Source organism: Ornithorhynchus anatinus, chromosome X1 (genome assembly GCF_004115215.2).
Source record: "Ornithorhynchus anatinus isolate Pmale09 chromosome X1, mOrnAna1.pri.v4, whole genome shotgun sequence".
NCBI lineage: Eukaryota > Metazoa > Chordata > Mammalia > Monotremata > Ornithorhynchidae > Ornithorhynchus > Ornithorhynchus anatinus.
The window spans coordinates 65,973,740-65,995,787 of record NC_041749.1 but is presented as its reverse complement, the minus strand read 5'-3'; the positions used below and the strand labels follow the sequence as shown (position 1 = coordinate 65,995,787).

At 38.1% G+C, this 22,048-nt stretch overlaps 1 protein-coding gene across 17 annotated transcripts in view; it reads right to left on the bottom strand.

The window, feature by feature from the left end:
• Positions 1-22,048, bottom strand: part of CADPS (calcium dependent secretion activator) — a 495,043-nt gene that overhangs the window by 121,878 nt on the left and 351,117 nt on the right. For 9 of the 17 annotated variants that reach the window (XM_029051421.2, XM_029051419.2, XM_029051428.2 and 6 more), the window contains 3 exons: positions 17,663-17,799; positions 14,790-14,977; positions 1,672-1,773 (listed from right to left, as the gene is read on the bottom strand). In XM_029051421.2, coding sequence (XP_028907254.1) covers positions 1,672-1,773; positions 14,790-14,977; positions 17,663-17,799 — 427 coding nt within the window. Of the gene's footprint in view, positions 1-1,671; positions 1,774-13,634; positions 13,794-14,789; positions 14,978-17,662; positions 17,800-22,048 lie in introns of all 17 variants that reach the window. The other 8 variants (XM_029051416.2, XM_029051412.2, XM_029051418.2 and 5 more) reach the window with 1 other exon arrangement.

Below are 22,048 nucleotides of genomic sequence, written 5' to 3'. Positions count from 1 at the left end.
AAGGGAGCGAGATCCTGGAACTGGAAACCCAGAACTGCCCAGCTGGATGAAGGCCCCAAATCCAGAACCAAATTCAACTTGGGTCTCTCTTTAGCACCTACAGGAATCTGACCAGGGTTCCCTAACTCTTCAATGGGCTTTGGCATTCCAACTACTGAGCTCCATACTGCAAGGATGGATCAAATAATACTGTTGATTGATTCATAGATTGATAAAATTGAAATCCACATATGTGGGAGTGTGCACTACCACTGAAGCCTCAAGGCATCTATGCTCATGATGTTATGGGGTTTTTTGTGTGGGCTTTTGTGTGTGTGTGTGTGTGTGTGTGTGTGTGTGTGTGAATCTCCCTTCCTAATAGATTTAAGCAGAGTAACCATGTATACTTTTGATGGGGGCAAATAGGGAGAAGTTGTGTGCAGGGACAGTGCATATACTCCTAAACACAGTTAAGTTGGGAGGAGGCCATGTGATTCTCTCTCAACTCTTCACCCCACTTTATAACCATATTTATAACTGTATTAATCATAATTTCTTCCCTTGATTGGGTCAAAATAGGCTCACTGAGTCACTCAGTGAGGAAATATGGTCTATCTTAATTGGATGCAGATGCCATATGAATATTTAGCAAAGCATTACTTCATAGCACTGAAATTCAAGGCAGCTTCTACTAGTGACTAAAATCCATAATGTAGCTACAGCATTGACTCTTTATTTTCTATTTTTCCCATCCTAATCAGGACACATGGATGGAGTTCTCCATCTTTAGGGAGTATAAGGGTAATCCAAATTAATGGTAATTTGAGTCCTTTATATACAGGCCACTAGACTGTAAGCTCGTTGTGGACAGGGAATGTTTCTGTTTATTATGTTGTACTCTCCCAAGTGCTTAGTACAATGGTCTGCACACAGTATGTGCTCAATAAATATGACTGAATGAAAGGAAAGTCTGTCTCCAATGGGTTAATTAATTGTTATTGTTTAATTAACAATTAATTAATTGTTATTGGCATTAATTAATTGTTAATTAATATAGTTAGTTCTCTTATAGCACCATAGTTGTGATCCTGAAGAAAACCTTGCATTAAGGAGACATTCCATCATAGTATTTATGACTTGACACCCACCCACCAACTAAATAATTTTTTCCAACATAGCATCATGTTCTATCCAGATAGATGTTCATTGTTGGAAGAACATTCCCCAATTCCTCCAGAGCATGCTACTCAAACACATAGCAAAAACATTTCTTATGGCAGAAATGACTGTATTCAATCAACAAAGATGGAAAGACTTATCATAAGAAATGAATAGGTTAGCATTATCTGTGGAAACTTTTTTAAATTTACTGTTAGAAAGATGAGTTAAAAAAAAATCAAAATCTCCTGAGTATCAGCTAAAACCCTAAACTGTTACTTTTGATGGTTTTAATTTCACCCTGTTATTCATTCAATCATTTCCAATTATTCATTACATGCATAGCTTTTGGGTTTTCAGGGTGGGCTGTCTCTCAGAGATGGTGACTCTGGAAATGGAAGGTGTTACCCTGCTAAAGCAAAAGTGTGAGTCTTGTCCTTCTACCCCAGTGCTTAGGACAGTGCTAGACACTTATTGATAGACACATCATAAGTGCTTAATGAATATTATTATTATTATCTTTATTATTGTTACCTAAAATGTGTAATCTGATTCTCCAGCAGCACCCGGAGTCTCTCTTTGATTTCTTCAAAACGTTCCTTTTCTTCAATGGTTACAGTTCCTATTCCATCAGGCCTGAAGGAAAAAAAATCCATGAAATGACACAATGTCATCTTATGATACTGGGAAGTCAACTATATAGCTGTAAAATATCTGAAAATTTTAGAATTCCATTGTCTAAAAACATCTTCTATGAGTAAGTCACTAAAACATGGATGGATGTAAAAAAAAAACTAAGTTTTTAAAATGTTTTCAAGGACCCAAATTTAATAACTTACTGTTAAAAATGGAATTTGTAAATGTCATGACTTTGTACATTTGGTGACATCACATTTGTCTACATGTATAAATATGCAAGGAAATGGTCCTGAATCAACTTGTGGCATGAATAAACAAGCCCTCCAAAACATAAAGGACCATTAACCATGACATGCTCATACTAACTGCTTTTCAAAGGGCTGCACTCTTCTACTTAGTCTCCACAGGTGATCAAATGAATCTAATATAGTACCTATTCATGTAATACCTGGAAAAGATCCTGAGAATAAGTATTTCAGTGATACTATTTCCAAGTCTTGACCTATTAGTATTTTGAAAAAGTTCATCCAAACTGCGTGTGTGCCATATACTTCATTTTTTCCTTTTGGCACAATAAACAAGTGAGTACACAGAGCTTTCTTGCTATTTTGCCATGCTTTCAAGGTGGCAGAGTTCTAGCAAGCATGTGGTCTATTCTTAATGAATTTTTCAGTTTTAAAATATGAAGATGATTTGAAAATCTTCAGCAAATCTAATCCCCACTATGAGTAAGGAAGGGTAATTGAACCCATTCACCATTTTAATCAGTCTCCCACAACACAAAATTATTCTCTTCAACTGTTGACACTGTTTAGATAGTGAGTTCCATGAAACCCATATTGGAACATTTTCCAGTTCTGAAACGTAATTTGTCCTAAAATGATCATCTAAAATGTGTAAATCCTTACTCTTAGGCCAAAATGAATATACAAGGTCTAGGAAATGTAGTAATGTATTTGTAACGAACCTTCTTTCAGGTTGCTTCCCTTTATTTCCCTTAAAAGAATTAAAATACCCTACATTAGAAACAATGAACAAAAAGGTTTCAAATCTGTATGTCAGTTTTTCCTGGCCTCAGAAGAATCAAACTAAAATAGTAACTATAAAGGTTTTGGTGTCTCTAACCCAGGAAGAAGCCCTCTTCTCCAAATGTCAAAACAAATCTCAAATTTTATTTAGAAAGTCATTTCAAACAATCCATCAATTCATCCTATTTATTGAGCACTTAACTGTCTTACTGTGTTCAGAGCACTATATTCAGTGCTTGGGATAGTACAGTATAAAAATATAAGAGAGTTGGTAGACACATTTTTTTGCTTATTTTTTCCCTTTCTGTCAGAAAAGGTACTTTTACATAATGACCCGTTTAAACAGCCGAGTGTTCTTAAAATTTTTATTTACTTTCAATCTGTGTTTTTAGAACAGTGCTCAAGTTACTAAGTTTCAGTATAAAAATAGTTTGTGGTCAAAAACTGACACAGATTCTGGGTGGAAAAAGTAGTTATTTTAAAGCATATGTCAAGATTTAGATGTTTAAAGAGGAGTAAAATCCCAGACAAAGTTAATGTTTCTTAAGGCATTGTAATTTTAGAGAATGGATTCCAACACTCGAAGTCAATCACTGTTTGTACTACATGTGAGGAAAGATATACGCTTCTGAAATCACATGTCTAGGAGGCCTTCCCCAAATAGTATTTTTTCTTCTTAGGCCAAATATCTCCAACTATCACATCAGCACTTCTGCGCCAATTACATACTTATGCAAACACATGCACCTGTAGCTCTTCTGTACATAATGATTTACATATATTATTTAAGAGACCTTCCCCGATTCACTTGCCCTACCTGATCTACCCTCTATGTCACCTATGCACTCAGCTTTTTACTCCTTAAGCACTTGATGCTCACCCCACCCTCAGCCCCAGAGCACTTATCCCTACACTTTGCCATTTCCACTATCTGTAATTTATTTTAATGTCTGTCTTTCCTACTCTGTTCTGTCAGCTCTTTGGGAGCAGGAATCATGCCTACAACTTGATTATATTGTACTTTCCCAAGACTTAGTATAGTATCCTGCCTCTCCCCACTTCAATCCATACTTCACTCTGCTGCCTGGATTATCTTTCTACAGAAACACTCTGGGCATGTCACCCTCCTCCTCAAAAATCTCCATTGGTTGCCTATCAACCTCCATATCAAACAAAAACTCCTTACTATTGGCTTCAAAGCTCTCCATCACCTTGCGCCTTCTTACCTCACTTCCCTTCTCTCCTTCTACATCCCAGCCCACACATTCTGCTCCTCTGGTGTTAACCTTCTAACTGCCGCAATCTCACTTTCTCACCATCGCCCCCTGGCCCACATCCTACTTCTGGCCTGGAATGCCTTCCCTCCTCAAATAAGCCAATTACTCTTCTGCCCTTCAAAGCCCTGCTGAAGACTCTTCTCCTCCAAGAGGCCTTCCCTTCCCCCTTTACCTCAACTTCCCCTCCCTTCCACATCACTTGAACTCACTCCCTTTGCTCTTCACCCCCACCCCACAGCACTTATGTATACATGTATATATCTATAATTCTATTTATTTATATTGATGCCAGTTTACTGGTTTTGTTGTCTGTCTTCCCCCTTCTAGATTGTCAGCCTGGTGTGGGCAGGGATTGCCTCTCTTTATTTCTGAATTGTACTTTCCAAGTGCTCAGTACAGTGCTCTGCACACAGTAAGCACTCAATAAATATGATTGAATGAATGAATGAAATACCACTGATTGATTTTAAGCACTTATCTACTTAACCATTCCTCCTGTCTGTAATTTATTTTAGTGACTGTTTTTCTGGTTATATTGTAAACTCTTCAAGGGCAGGGATTATGCCTTCTCATTCTATTGTACTATGCCAAGCATTTAGTACAGTGTTCTGTACACAGTAGGAACTCAAGAAATACTTTTGAGTTAAAGAAACAAATCTTGGAAAAATAAATTGTGAATGAATTAATCTCATTCACTAGACAAAGCTATCTTTTGAAGTATGCCTCATCATATTTCTGACTTCTAAGCTTTACAGAAACCACAACCAAAGAACATAGGAACATTAGTAATGCCATACTAGGTCACATTAATGGTTCGAATAATCCAGTATTTTTCCTCTGAGATTGATTAAAAAATGACTAGAAGAATAGTGTGATAGTGATTCTGATATCCTTATGGCTAAAACATTCACCTCCTAAAATCCTTCACTTTTCTCTCTGATAACACTTCAAAGGTCCATCATCATAAATGGTATTTACCAAAGGATTACTGTGTGCAGAGCTTTGTACTAAGCACTTGGGAGAGTACAATACAAGAGAGTTCCCTGCCTACAATGAGCTTTATCCATGTATTTATTTAAGTCTTTTCAAAAGTTTTCTAAAGTAGTTAATTTTTCTGCTCTAAGAGCTGTAACCTTCCCTCTAATAATGTATCATGGACCTCTGGTCCAAGAATTCATCCAAACCTTCCCTAAATATATTTGTATTTTCACTTTGTCCCATGCCTTGTGGTAACAATTTCCATATGCTTACCACCAGCTGGGTAAAAAAAAATGTTTTTACCATTTTTTGTTTGGCGCCTTTAGTCTTCAGGTTTCAATGATAGAAGTCATGGAAATGAGCTTGCCTTGTCTCCATCCAGTCCACCTGGGGGCTGGTACTCCGAGGCCACTGTGTTGACTGCAAGGCAGTAGTTTCTCTTGCACCTTGCCTAAAGTCTTGAAAGAGGAACTGTCCATTGAAATCATCTCCACCCAATTGGCCCCAAGTAATCTGGTGGGTGAGGGGCTTGGAGGTTCTGCTAGGGATGGAGCAAGGGTTTGGTTTTCTAGAGCTGTTGTGGCACAAGTGTCCCAGGGGCTGCAAGAGCACTTTTTTGTCACAGTTGAGGACATTGCAGCTGTGGGTCCTGGCAGTGACTGCCTGGTCCTGTGGGTCACTCGCATGGCAGCAGCTTTGGAACACTGACATGGGGAGATGGGGCAGTAGGATGGTGCGCAGGAAGGACCCAAGATATGGTAGTGATGACAGTGTCTTCTTCCTCTTTCTCATACTGGTAGGAGAAAAATGGCCACCACCTTGACTCTACCAGTGGTCCCATTTCATTCCATGTGGCAGGGCAGACTAAATATGGCTACCTACCCTGCCCAAAGTGTTATGGGCAGAGAAAAACTAAAGATTTTGAGGTGGTTGCCCCTGATGTTCCCAAGGAGCCAGCCCCCTAAAGACTGTGTGCCTTGCAACACAGTTCTGCAACCTGCATTCAAGTGGCTTCTGTATGGATGGCAAGGATTTCTGTCAGCTTCTAGCAGCTGTCCCAGTTCTGCCCCAGCCCCTGCATGATACCTTTGAAGTAGAGGGAGGACACACCTGTGCACAGAGAAAGTTGGGGTTGATAGCTCAGTGATTTTCTAAACATCTCTTTATGTAAGGGTGGGAGCCATTTTACAGTGAATCATCAGAGATGACTAAGTAGCAAAGGTGGTATTTGAACTTAATTCTTATTCGTGGAATTCAAGGCTGAAATGGCAAGTAATGAATGTGTTTGGGGCTTTGCTATGTACAAATATATCCATGACTAACTAGTATTATAAAATGTCCAGTCTGAACTAGTAAAGAGCAGTGGAAAATGTGAAACCATTATCCAGATAATTCAACCAACAAAAATATCTAACTTTTACTCAATTATCTGGGTAATTCTGGTATAGTGTTTTGGCTGGGTTTTTTTTTTGGGAGGGGGGTTTCAAGGTTTATCCAGCTAATTGTCTCAATTAGGTCAGTGAAGTTCATACATCCTCACATAGCCATACAGACATCACACTGAAAGCAGGTGTGAGGCAGCTTTTCACCACACTCATATGACATTGCAATAAAGGAATTTGTCTCAGTTTGACTGTAATTACAAAAGCCAAAAGGCTGAAACTAAAGGAAGCTTCAAACCTAACATCTCATTCTACTTTAACTGCACTCTGGATGACAACAACTTGCTCTTGTATATCATGCTCCTAGAAACTTGAGATGATCTACAGGTCAAGTGTAGCCATTTTTGGAGTAGCTTGGATGACTGGAAGGGCCTGCCAACAATGACCCATCACTATAGCAAGGACTTCCTTTCTCAAGCAACTGAAGACTATATTACATCTGACATGAATGAGCAACTCTTGAATCTACCTTTCAAATTTTTGGCAAACCATTTGCTTACTGTCCTTCACAAAGTTGACATTTTCGGCAGCATGATAGGAAAGATGTCATGTCGGCTGCTTTTCAAGTTGTTGTCACAGTGGTTAGCACCAGTTCTGTCATCTTTACTCTCCTCACAATCTCCCATCTCGAGCCATGTCACAAATAAGACATCCGATGATTTTTGTCAAATTTCAACCACTATATTGCAAACTGCACATCTTCATATTTACTATTTATGTAAATTTTTGTTGTTTATCTCTCTGGAGACTGGAGTAGCAAAAATGCTTAATTAATAGCTATCTTTGTTTTTTGATGTGATTGATTTTATTTGGAGTTTTGAGTTTTGAAATAAAACATTAAAATAACCAAAACATTGAAGTCTAAACATTTCCTTTATTTTTCTTTTTTGGAGGTAGAGTTTGTCCATTTATATAAAGCACACTAAAGATTGTATAAGGGGTCCTTTTATTTGATTACTTTTTGGGGGCTCAATTTCCACATCTTTTCAGGAATTTTTATGAAGAATGTGAGGCTGCTAAATGAATTATGAACTATGCACATGTATCTTACTAGTCAACTAATGTTAAAATTACATCTACTGTTCACTATGGAATCACAGTTTGCTGAGGTAAAATCTTCCATAATGAATCACAGTTTAAGAAGAAATTGTGTGGCTGTAAAATACAAAGGCATAAGCAAACAGCCTTACAAGTCAACATACAGCAAAAAATTACAATTCCATCAAAAGAGCAGGAGACAGAGAATCAAAACAAGGGAGATTGGATTTAGCTATAAAAGTAGAAATCATATATACCTATGCCTTCAAACACCCATCCCAAAGAGAGTTTTTGCATTTCTCTTCTACATGGCTTTATATCTGCAGATAACACTATGAACCAATGTCTACTAAACAATGGTTTTCATTCCCACTTGATCTTGTATCAACCCTGCCCCTGAAATGAATGGATCATAGCTAAAGGATGATGGGAAGGGTATAACATTTGACAGAAGAAGTTGAAAGTGCTTCTAAATATCATACTTAAATAAAATTGTTTCTTATACTGCCACTGTTTCACAACTCCATCTATATTATTAACTGTTTTCATGTAAAATAACATCCACCCAGAATTTTACCCAAATAGGGAATCCTTTTCTTCAACTTTGACTTTGGAGACAATACATTTTCAAAAAACAAAACCTTGTTCCCTTCTCTTATTTGGATGTACAAACTTGAGTTAATTAAAAATTATAATTTGGACCTGTGATCCCAAGGCCAGTGCTTCATTCTGAAAGCCACACCTCCCCCACCATGCCCTTTTCCCATTATACCCTGATGCCTTCAGGGTCAATCATGCTGTTAAAACAAATATATCAAAATGAATTTTCACAAAGAGTAAGATATGAAGCCAAAGAATGCAGATTGGATTGAAATTACAATGTACAATCTAGTTTCTGTGGATCAATCAATGTCTTTGGCATTGGCAGTGTCAAATGTAGTGGTTCGGAAAGGGAAAGATACTTTTCTAAAGGGTCAGTTCTGCTCATCTTCAAACTCCATAAAGTAATAAGCAACCAACTAGGCTGTACCCTACTGAAGCAATGAAGTATCCAATAGAGATAGTAAAGGAGCAGCTCCCTACTGAGAGAGGACTTAACTCTTTCAGGAATGAGGACATCTAAGAAGGCAGTGGAAGGATAAAGGTAATGGAAATAGGGCACTATGGTCATCAAAGGAATGGAGAACCTTGTATTATGCCTATCTTTATTTTGTCTGATCTGAAGTGCTTTGAGATCACATTTTAGATACTGAGGCTGAAGTTATTTTTAGTGCTTTAATGGCTGCCTGAGCAGTGATATCTTTATATCACCATTATACAATTACTAGGGTGTATAATTCTGAGGCTGTTAAACTGTGGCTAAATCACAATCCCCTTTCTCATAATTTGTTGAATAGATCCGGCTCAGAAGATGACTACAGGATATCCTGTTTCACTTTAAATTGTGGCATAAGGGAGAGGGGGACATGGTTTAGGAAAGACCCTTGAGATGTAGGAATCCTTGGAGTAGACACTTTCCTGTGCTTTAAGACAAGACTAGTCTGTAAACTTGTTCTCTAGACTGTAAGCTCATTGTGGGCAGGGAATGTGTCTGTTATTTTGTTATATTGTACTCTTCCAAGCATGTAGTACAGTGCTCTGCACACAGTAAGTGCTCAGTGGGATTGATTGAGAGACATGCTGTTGTTCCTATTTTACATATGGACAGAGAAACAGAGAGATTATATGAGGTACTCAAGGTTACGCAGTGAGATATGGCAGAGCAGAAGCACTTTTCCACTCATATTAGCCTGCCATTTATGTGAGATGCCCCTTACAGTACAATACCTTTCAGCCATCCATACTCACATGCACAAAATGGCCTGGGTGCTACACACATGAGTTTCCCTCCCTGTCTCCTCCCAGAGGGACATCCCACCAGAAAGATTTGGGATTCAAGCCCTGTTGCATATGGTAAGGCACTTATTAATATATGAGGCTCATTGTGGATCAGGATAGTTGGCACCAGGGATATGTTAATTGCTGATGCAATGTACTGCCATTATGCATAGCACATATGCAGAGTATGGTGCTGGCATTCAAGAAACGTTAAATAATAATGTAAATGAGAAGAATTCTCAATCCCAATGATAAGTGGATCCAAAGAACACTGATGCAATAGACCATCATCAGAGCTGTTTGATTGCCTTGTCACTGTGGGATAGTGACCAAAGTGATACTAATTTAAATGTCATCTAGAAAGAATCCTAAAAAATATTATGGTGAAAATGAAATATGGAAATCACAGTAGCCCATTTAAAAACGACAAAGTCTAGTGATTTACATTTTTGTTTCTTACCAATGCCAAAGCCAAACAAGCTGAATATACATGTCTTTTCTCCTATTTTTAAGAGTTGCTTTGGTAGGGAGGAAAGGAAATGGTCTGATAAATATTCTCTACCCACTCTGAACAAGCCAAATAGTTCCAACCTTGCTCTACAAGCCTATGGGTCAAGGCCTTGTTCTGAGGTACACAACTTCTCAGAGCAAATACGAGAGCAATTCAGTCTTTAGAGCCTCTTGGCCACATCATCAAAGTGGGTGTTAACTGACCTCAACTGTAGTGCTGATGACACAAGCACCTTTCTACTTAATGGGCTGCCTATTTGAACAGTAAGCAGATGCCTTCAGGACATTCCCATGTGAGGCTGAATATTACTTTCTGTCCTAAAGGAATCCATACTCCATCACTAGGTTGGCTAAACCTTTATTTCATGGGTGATTTTCAAAGAGGCAGATGCATGGAAAAAAATGGAATTTACATGAACAGTACTGATTGGAAAAATGATTCCTGCCACTAGCTTAGACATACACTAAAGTTGTAATCTTAGGGCTCACCAGAGTTTCTGTTGGGTCATCATCAAATCAGCAGATGATTATGCTCTGCGATGAGGGTTATACCATATTACCTCAAGCCCCACTACCCCTTACCTCTGTTTAAGAAAATCCACTTTAGCTTACCTACTGACAACACAGAAGCATTCCCAAACATCACCCTAAATTCTCTTTGACCATTTTGCATAAAATAACCGAGTCATAACAAAACTAGAGGTATGTTTTTAAGAGCAGTTGTGTGGCTTCTGTTCTGCACTGACAATGATCATCTAGCAAGCCTGTATTTATGATACAGAACCCTGGACAGCAGCTACTACACTGCTGCTCCCTGATGGCTTGTCATTCTGTCAGTCCTAACCTTCAGGCTGTCCTGCAACATCTGAATCACACTCTCTCTGCACTTTTACACTGACTGCAAGCTACTGTTGTCTCACTGTCTGACCTTATGCAAACAAAATACAAACAGACAACCCACCTCAGCTCCATCACTGTCTATCGCTAAAGTAAAAGATTGATAGCCACATAGAATTAAATATCTCTTTACTTGACCTTCATTACTGGAGTGTCATATTCTGACTGACAGCCAACCTCATTTTAGAGGAAGCTAAACTAACAGTTGCTTTTCACCCTCGAAGCTCAAATTGGGCAACTTCTAGAAAATTCCAAATCAATATAAAACTCCTGTGAATTAAATCAGTTTCATGAACACCTAGTAACCTGTTAAAGGAAAGTACCTTATTATTTCCTCTGAAAAGGCCAAATGCCTTAGCTCAAGGGCCATAATATCAGCTGAAAAGTGTTACCCAGCTTCTTGTTCAGAAGGCTTTTGTGTCTTTTGAGATGAAAGATGTCAACAATTTCAGTGAAGAAACAGATATATACTGTAATTAATTCACTTAATCCTAACAAAACAGAACTCACTTAAGATGTAAGATTCGCTGCTTAGAATTCCTTAACTCCCATTCTCTCCTGGACCCCCTCCAATCTGGCTTCCATCCCCTCCACTCTACCGAGACTGCTCTCTCTAAGGTCACCCATGACCTCCTTCTTGCCAAATCCAATGGCTCCTACTCCATTCTAATCCTCCTTGACCTCTCTGCTGCCTTTGACACTGTCGACCATCCCCTCCTCCTCCACACCTTATCTCACCTTGGCTTCGCGGACTCCGTCCTCTCCTGGTTCTCCTCTTATCTCTCTGGCCGGTCATTCTCGGTCTCCTTTGCTGGCGCCTCTTCCCCCTCCCATCCTTTAACTGTTGGAGTTCCTCAAGGGTCAGTTCTTGGCCCTCTTCTGTTCTCCATTTACATTCACTCCCTTGGTGAACTCATTCACTCTCACGGCTTTGACTACCATCTCTACGCAGATGACACGCAGATCTACATCTCCGCCCCTGTCCTCTCCCCCTCCCTTCAGGCTCGCATCTCCTCCTGCCTCCAGGATGTCTCCACCTGGATGTCGGCCCGCCACCTAAAACTCAACATGAGCAAGACTGAACTCCTCATCTTCCCTCCCAAACCCGGTCCTCTCCCAGACTTCCCTATCACCGTGGATGGCATGACCATCCTTCCCGTCTCTCAGGCCCGCAATCTCGGTGTCATCCTTGACTTGTCTCTCTCGTTCACCCCACACATCCTATCCGTTACCAAGACCTGCCGGTTTCACCTTTACAATATCGCCAAGATCCGCCCTTTCCTCTCCACCCAAACAGCTACCTTACTGCTACGGGCTCTCGTTATATCCCGGCTAGACTACTGTGTCAGCCTTCTCTCCGATCTCCCTTCCTCCTCTCTCGCCCCGCTCCAGTCTATTCTTCACTCCGCTGCCCGGCTCATCTTCCTGCAGAAACGATCTGGGCATGTCACTCCCCTTCTAAACACCTCCAGTGGTTGCCTATCAATTTCTGCTCCAAACAAAAACTCCTCACTCTAGGCTTCAAGGCTCTACATCACCTTGCCCCTTCCTACCTCTCCTCCCTTCTCTCTTTCTACTGCCCACCCCACACGCTCCGCTCTTCTGCCGCCCACCTCCTCACCGTCCCTCAGTCTCACCTATCCCGCCGTCGACCCCTGGGCCACGTCCTCCCGCGGTCCTGGAACGCCCTCCCTCCTCACCTCCGCCAAACTAATTCTCTTCCCCTCTTCAAAACCCTACTTAAAACTCACCTCCTCCAAGAGGCCTTCCCAGACTGAGCTCCCCTTCTCCCTCTACTCCCTCTACCACCCCCCTTCACCTCTCCACAGCTTAACCCTCTTTTCCCCCCATTTCCCTCTGCTCCTCCCCCTCTCCCTTCCCATCCCCTCAGCACTGTACTCGTCTGCTCAACTGTATATATTTTCATTACCCTATTTATTTTGTTAATGAATTGTACATCGCCTTGATTCTATTTAGTTGCCACTGTTTTTACGAGATGTTCTTCCCCTTGACTCTATTTATTGCCATTGTTCTTGTCTGTCTGTCTCCCCCGATTAGACTGTTAAGCCCGTCAAAGGGCAGGGACTGTCTCTATCTGTTGCCGACTTGTTCATTCCAAGCGCTTAGTACAGTGCTCTGCACATAATAAGCGCTCAATAAATACTACTGAATGAATGTAGGAAGATATCAATTCAGAAAAGAGCAATGTGTAATTAAAATTTGATTTTGTGTTTTTCATTACAAGCTTTATTAGAAGGTAGCATTTTTTCTCTTTCCATTAATTTAGCATGAGTAGGATGAAATTCTGCGATGGTCTTGCCTAATCAATCAATGGCATTTACTGAGCACTTACTATGTGCAGAGCACTGTTGTAAATGCTTGGAAGAGTACAAGAGAAATTAGCAGACATGTTCCCTGCACATAATTAGCTCTATTTATTACTCTATTATTTACTCTGCTTCTGGCATAATGCTTCAGAAGCTTCATGGGTGGATAGATGGTCAGCAGTTATTTGGTAGAGTAACAGTAAAGTACAAGATGATAGTGCAGATAAATTAAGTCACTTGCAGCTCTTTTCATCATTTGCTTGAATGGGCTTTTAAAATACTTTTGAGAACCCACAAAATCTTGGCTGTTTCAAATTTGGCATTTCCACCAGCCACTTTAAAGCCAATGGCTAGACTTTTGAAGTGCCTTTTGAAAAGCTCTGTAGCCATTTAAATTGGAGGATTACAAAGATCTGCTTTTGCATATGGTGGAGAAGACCAAATCTGCTGCCAAACACACATTATTGTACTATTAACTCTTACCTTTTGGGTTCAGGATTCATCTGGGTTTTAGACTCTTTTCTTTTTTTGGACTCCTTTTTGGAATCCTTTTTTGTCTCCAGTTCAGAGGGAGAGGGAGTTTTGTTCCCCTCACTTTCTGCAATTGGTTGTAACCCACCAAGTAATTCGTGCATTTGTTGACTTTGTGGAAAGGGTGGTATGAGTATGACATGCAGCGTGCAATCAGCAACGAAAGGGGAAAAAAGACAAAGGAGAAAGCATGAAAAAGAAAATGAAACAAACACATCCATACCAAATAATAACAAGCAAAGAAAAATAGGATGCAAACTTGCATAAGCAAAGTCAGAACTGAAAAGAAAATAAGAAATCCAAAACTGTTTCCATGACAAGATGCATAAATCTAACTGTGAATTGGGTGGCAGTCTTACAATATGAAATCCAGACAATGTGTATCATAATTCATGATGATGTTTACCAGAGCGTTTACAAAAACACTTCATTATTTTATAACACTTTCTTATTCAGTAACATATGCAGAATACAGCGTGACAACCCAGAGTATATAATGCATTTTTTTTAAAAAAGGAATCTAGTCCAAAAGGCTGTAAGATAGTAATCAGAGTGTATATATTTCTCGAAAAGGAAACTTTCCACAGATCCCCTTTAGAACCTGAGGTATTGGGACTATGCCTTAAGCAAAGAGTCAAAATTTAAAGCCAGATATTCTTCAATAGTGAAGGGTATTTTGATTGCTATTCATGAAAGGAAACATGGAATGTAAGTTCCTTGAGGGCAGGGATTGCACCTACTGTGTGTCTATCATGTCTATTGTAGTGCACTTTCCCAAGTGCACACAGTAATCACTCAATAAATACAGAGACTGAAATGCTATGCTATTCAGTCTGGACACAAATTTGCTTCTGCTACTCAAGGAAAGACCCAGCAATTATCACAGGGACCATATCTCACAAATACTAATTACCTGAACCTTCCAGACCACCAAAATTAAAAGATACCAGGGATATCTTTTTAATGTGTTTTGATACAAATAGAATCACATTTGGTCATCTGATGGAAATCTCTCAAGCACACAGTAAACTGAGGGGATACAGAAAAACTATCTTGAGACTGCTTTTCTTTAGCAGTCACATGGAAGGCATGTGAACATTTTCTTACCTGTTACCATGGACGTGTGATGCACAAAATGCAAAACTGTAGTGAAGCAAGGTGGGGTCAATCATCGCGCCATTTTCTGCACGTTCAAGTAAATCGCTGAGATAACAGAGATGTCTGTGACATCCTCTGACTCCGTTACGGGCACAATATTCATCTAGCACAAATACCTGTCCAGGACTGAACCAGCCCTGTGTAAGGAACAGACAAGAGACTATTTTTTCAAATATGGAAAAGATTTTTCTGGAGTGTTTCTTGAATTTGGAGATATTCTGTAGAAATTAACTGTCCTCTAACATCAGATGAAAATAGGGAAATGGAAGCAAAAGTAAGAAGATTTTAACTATTTAATCCAATTAATACTACCTTTCAAATTTCACAGAGTGGCTGCAGAAAAAGCAATGGCAAAATCTAAATTTATCTTACAATCTTCATTTTTCCAATCATTTTTTCACAATGTCAAAAATAAACAGGATTTCACAAGTTTGGAAACTCTCAGTTTTACTTTACTTTTCAAACAATACTTATTTTATTTCCTTAATTCTTTTATTTTAATGTGAAGACATTATCATAAGTATCCAGTTAATGTGGCACATGGTTATTCATACTGGGTTTATTTGTTACACTAATCAAATTTCAGCAGGCCCTGCAATTTCCAAGAGGAAGTAGAAGTGGTACCTGCGGCACACAGAGGGTAGCAGAAGATGAGCAAGCAATACTTATTTGCAATATTATTAGCCCTTATGAGTGATTGGGTGCTAATGAATTAATAAAATGTAGCTCTGTAATGCATCATACTGCAGGAGCCTTCGTGTTTCAGATGATGCGTTCTTGCAGCGGGCGGAAGAATGGTTAAGGCAGTGCACTGCCCCTATAGGCAACTTCTTTGCCACCCCATCTGCTACCCCAAATGCTAAATCTTAGAAACAACACTGCTGTGAAAGATTAAAATATATTTTCTACAACTCAGATGACACCAAGTCTTTTGTAGATGCCAAAATAGCTGCTTTCAAAAGAGTTGAAGAAATATCAATTAGGAACTCAGTCGAAGGCATAGAAAAATTTATGTATTTCTGCTGGTCAGACTCCAAAATCAACTGCAATATGATTGCAATAATGAAATAAAAAGAAAGAATAAATATATATTATATATAGATAGGTAGCTAAAGAGAGAAAGAGCGTAAAACAGAGAAATCCTGTTTATTTTTGACAGTGTCAAAAAATGATTGGAAAAATGAAGATTGTAGGATAAATTTATTTTGTTGCTGAGAAGTAGAGAGATTTTTTTTAAGCAGAGAGATAATTAACAAGAGAGAGAAACAGGTTTCTAAATCTCATATCTGGGTGTACTTTTTTGTATTTTGACAGCTTCCTACAAAGTGGAAAATTTCCATGGCAAACAAATCAAAGTCAATGTCAAGGTAAATTTGAATTTAGAACAATGCAGCTGATGGAAAATGAGATTATTTTTGCCCTTCCAACACTGAGAGAATAGAAATTACCCATTAAAGAGCATGATCAAGTTGGGCAAGAGGAATTTAGAATTTCACATATCATAAGGAAACAATGGGAAGTGCATTTGGGAAAAACATACTGCAAACTGCAAAAAAAAATCGAATTTTCCCATTCAATTTAGAAGAGACAAGCCTATTCGGGGGTTAAGTGTGTGTTTCAGTGACAGTACTCTAGAAGTGGTTCAAGTTTACTCAGTTTCCTTTTTTTAAAGTTGTTTTTATTTGTTTGCTTGTTAGTTTTTTATTTTGGGGTTCCTGTCTCCAGGGCCTAAGAGAGAGAAGAACATATGAATAAATCGACAATTTCTGATTACTTCATGGTCTTTGGAGAACGTGGAAGTTTCTATCGCACCAATCAATTCTTCCTTGGTGGTTTAGAGCAGGGCTAGGAGCAAGAAATTCCTGAGCATTAAATATAATGATTCTCCTTTCCATTATTTCATATTTGTACACTAAGGATAATGATACTTAACATTTACCTAGAGGGAGTGCTCTGAAGACTTAACTTTGCAGACATTAATAGATAATTCCCTTACAAAATTTAACAAAAAGAGAACAACTCTGGACAGAAAGTTATGGTTGGGGGGAGCATCTATATTAGCAATTTACCTAGTTACCAAAAGTCTAAAAATTCTCTTTTGCCCCAGCTATCTAAATATTAGAGGCCAGAAAGCAGTTTACAGCTAGAATGTTTGGATAATTAAAATGTAAGCACACCCCACACCAATTTATGGAAGTAAATTTATGCACTGAATGAGGCAACTTCATAACGGCAGCCTCCTAGTTTAAATAAATAGCTTAATGTCCATGCTGACCAGTAGTTTCTAAACTCTTTAAGATTACACCTTAAAGTACAGAAAAGACAAAAAGTGGTAAGTACCGAAGATAAATACATTCAATTCTGATCAAACTGTAGAAGCTCTGAGTTTGCTTACATAACATTTTAAATGCCACAAAATACATATAATGCTCTGGAATAAATTCACTGATGACAATGCTTCAGCTGGTTCTAATATTGAGGGGTCTAATATGGGATGCCTTGGGATGCTAAATTCATCACCACTGGTTGTCAAATTTAATCAGCTTCTTGAAACCTTTCTTAAAATGTAATCTGAAAAGAGCAAGATAGATAAGAAGATAGGAGGAATTCAGGAAGTTCGAAGTCTGTTGATGTCCTTAGCCCTTCCTTGTGTTTATCTCTGTTTATTTTTGTAGGCAAGATCATATCATGTTTGACATGTTTCTGCCGTGGAAAAAAAGAGGTGAGCTGCAGTAAGGGCTGTGTATATTGTTAATGAATTAAAAACATCTCTTTTAAAGACACTCATGTTTAAACCACTGTAGTCCAAAGAATATACTTGCCAGGCAAGAATAGGAATCATTAAGTCTGTGGTCCAACGTAAGGCGCTGCACCATCTCAAAGAGGGAAGCGTGGTCAAAGTTACAGGGATTGGAAGAGATAAATTCATCCATGCCATGTTTTTGAGCTCTATCTGCATCTGTTCATTTATACATGTAGAGAGAGACACAATTTAGAGAAACACATAACATTTTCTTTGACATTTTAAATACACAAAAAATATACTGTGCATTAGGAACTCTGGGTATTTCCAATTTTCCTTAGCTCCCTCCACCCATCACAGCATACTTCACCTCCCATTGTCAACTTGCATCACTTATTGATTAGCTTATTGCAATTCATCAAAATATACTGGCAACAACATCTTATCAAGAGATCATTACAGTGCATTTATCCTGTGCTTAAAAACAGACCCCCAAACCACAATTTATCCTGAATCTTACAAACACTGCAAACTGACCAATTTTAGCTCAAAAAATCCTATTTAGTTATTTATGATTAATTAGAATAGATTCTGCCATTCTACTGAAATTATATCTAGAACAGTTTTTCTACATTTATTAAATTTCTCTGGAAAAAGGAAGGAGTTATGGTGATTTGCAGCATAGCGCCAATATTTCTATCCCCACTTCCCATTACTGGTTTGGTTATAGAAGATTTAAATTTTACTTGGAAAAAGAAAGTTCATTTAAACATGGAGGATAAGATAAATAGGGTTGTCATTTGTTCTATGAGCGAATAAGTTGCCTGATAGTGTGCTTGTTTTATTAATCAAGTCCAGAGACAAACCAAATTTGCTCAGTAAGGGTTACGATCTGGCATTTATTGTGAATTAATAGTCTCAATGTATTCACACTTTTTTTTTCAGGGTGAAGACTGTAGGCACAACCTTCTAGGGGCTAACTAATTAATCTCAACATGTGTAACTAAAATATATGAAATTCACCAGTGAAACAAAACAGTGAATTCAAGTTGGGGTGTGGCTAAGGGGTGGACTCCCTGTATAGATGCTTTGTTCTGGAGGTGTGGGTTTGGGGAGCAGGACTGAAATAGAAGATAGAGCTCACGCAATCTTGTATTGACTCACTTCCTGATACAAAGATTTCCTCCATTTCTCAAATTATGAGAAATTTTATATCCTTATTTTGGGCAATATTCTGGGACTGGGGGTTCAGTCAATAACTAAGGCTTAAAAGCCATGGACAGTAATAATCATGCCAGAGAGGATTGTGGGGGTAACTGCTTTATATTTACACACCATCATAATTAGCTGCTTTCTTGGGAAAAAAACATTCAAGTTTGAAATCTAATTTTTTTTCAATTAGGGGTCCTTTGTGGGAAATACAAATTGATGAATAGAAATAGAAATGCATGGCATGTTAGGAGTTGATGAAATATTGCCTAGAGTAAATTAAATTTCACAATTTTAAGGGAAAGCATCAGGTACTTGGCGATTTTATCAACTGCTTCATTTATGCCTGAGACACACATATGCAAGGGTATCAAAAGGCATTTTCCAGCATAGACAACTCTAGAGAAAAATAACTCACCAGAAGGGTAAAAGAATATATTGTATTTACAAACTGACTTTTGGGAAGCAGTTTTGCCAACAGCACTTCATTTAAGAAAATCTGACGATCTTTGTTGGGAATCTGCCTAGGCATTGAGAAAGTGTTTGAGAAAGCATTCTGCATTTTAGGTTTGTTCTCTCCGTTTTATGAAAAATAAGATTTTATTCCCCCAGTAACTTCTAGCCTAATCACTGACATCCAACTGTTTTCCCTCTCTGTGACTCAGTGCTCTGCTTATGGAGCATGGAAAAGCAGCTCCCTCTAGAGTTGATGCCAGTAGAGAAGCTAGTGTTGGATTAGGCTGAGGGCAAAGTGTAGAGCCCCCTCCCCAACACGAAGAGTAAGTAAATCTTGCACTGCGCACTATGTCGCAACCTGAGTCGACTTCCACCTTTTGGTCTCCCTTTCCAGAATTTTATCCATTCATATCTTCGACAGGTTCCTCACTCTTGACAGACTGTGTTCTAGTACCTTCACTCCTCTGGGCTAAGATTGATTTGATTAATATAAAAACTCTACCCGGGGAGGCTATGTATGAGATTTTTCAATGCTCAGAAAATAATGCATTTTTTCTATTTTCACAACTAGATCAGGCATTTGGTTGGAGTCAGGTTACTGCTGTCTAAATACTCTGAGGAGACTTTAAACTGACAAATTGGCTGAAGGCCTTAATTGCCAGCTTGGCTCAGATACTTGTATTAGTTTTTTATTATGATCTGCTGTGCACTGGTTATCTATTTTTCACTGGAAAGAAACCCTTTCATTGCCCTTAATAAATAAGCCACATGTTTAAAGTGCCTTGGTCTTTGTTTTATTTGTTGAGCCTCTTAAAAACTTTGTCACACAGAAAATTAATTTAAAAGCTAACTTCATTTTCCCCTGCTGGCATTGATATGAACTCTCCATTCACCTTTACCACTGTACATGCTTCCAAGATCCAATGCTCAGATCAATGTAACTGAAAATAATTTTATTTCACTTAAAATTATAAAGCAGCTTTGCAAACAAGTACAAAATTTACCAATTAGTTGTTCACAGAAAACACATACATAGTAAAATATATCTGCATTATTTTTGATTGAAAAGAATCATTAGCTTTTTTATTCAATTCTGATCTTTTCAGAATAAGACCTGTGATCACAAAGATTTCAATGGCTCAACAGCATCATAGGAAGAGCTGGGCATTTGTCATGCAATATCTGAAAGCTTAATTGATCCCATGTTTAAAAGACAGAGAAAAAGAAAAGGAAAAATCCATTTTAAAGTTGTTTTTTTTTGTAAGTAGGAGTAGGAGTAGTTTTAGGGGATTTTAATTCTTGATGGAAGAATGTGGGGAAAAGCTAGGGAGTTAACAAGCAAGATTCCATCATTTCTTAATCTTGAAGCCCTAATGCAAGTAAAAATCCTCAGCACCTTTTTGGGTGTTAAACAGAATTCAAGTGGAATCTTGGGTGAGATCCTAAAATGGGAAAATGCATAGAAGAAACCGAATTTAAGGTGTAGGTATCTTTGGAAAACATTCATCCTGCCTGCATATGTGTTTGTTCAAGAACAGGACCCATATGTATTACATATGTTATCTATTTTTAAACAAAACAACATATTGGTCCAGCTTTTAAAATTCTGTGTAGGGTATCTGATAAGTACCTCCTAAGCAATAAGATACATTAATTTCTATGCAAACCTGAATTTTTTCCAAATACAATGTAAATGCATTGGGCAATTTCATTATTTTTCATATGCTATTGATTGTTTTTAATCTCTGTATCAGAAATTTGGAAAGCAGTGACACTAAAAATGTAGTAAAGGGAAAGACACATTATACTAAGAATGCTTCTGCCTTCTAACTTCTGAATATAGTCACTTCTTAAATTATGGGTGCTTTTGAGGTAAAGCAAATGATAAAAAATGATTCTACATATACATATATACACATATGTATGTATATATGCAATTGGGTCTTTATATAAGCAGTTTTGACAGCTACAATACAATTTGAGCTTGTTACAAAAACGTGTCACATTTGGATGCATTGTCCAATTGAATAAGTATTTCAAGGCCATTGAAAATAAATCAGCTGCTATAATCCAACATGTTTGGTCTGACAGTGGGAGCTATTCTCAGATAAGGAAGAAAATAAAAGTTAAGCTAGGCTCATTTACAATTTCTTCCCAGAGTGTTTGTGTGAATGGAGCACTAACTTCTGAGGTAAAACAATCAAAGCATGTCATTTTTACTAAGAGTCAGGATTCTTTGGAATAAAAAGAACTACAACAAAATTCTATAGGAAAAAAAAGTTTTTGTGGTTGTAAATAAAACCTGCAATACTATACCAAAGTCTCCAAAATCTGAATTAAAAAAATTCAGATAGAAAAATTTCCTTTTGCCTGAATATTTCTGTTATATCAACTGAATTTTTTTTTCTGGTCTGAATTATCCAGATAATTTTTAAGTGTGTGCCTAGCTTAACATTATGTAGTCCATTTATGTTGACATAGAATCTCCTCTCTTAGTACCTTGGCCTGGACCCTCATAAATCACTTGGACATTTACAGTATCTGGATAGTCTGCGTATATATTTAGAATTAAGTTTACTTTTAAGGTTGAACTTTTTTCTTCTCTTTTTCTCCCTCTCTCACACACACAAATGTTTATATATGTATATAGCTATATGTTACACATATACATATATTTGATTTTCAATGTTATATGTCTCATCAGCAAATATCGATGTGATCTTGTATCAGACACACATTTTTTAGATATGGTTGTAATTATATTTTACAGAGCAAAATATTCCAGTATGGGATATACTAT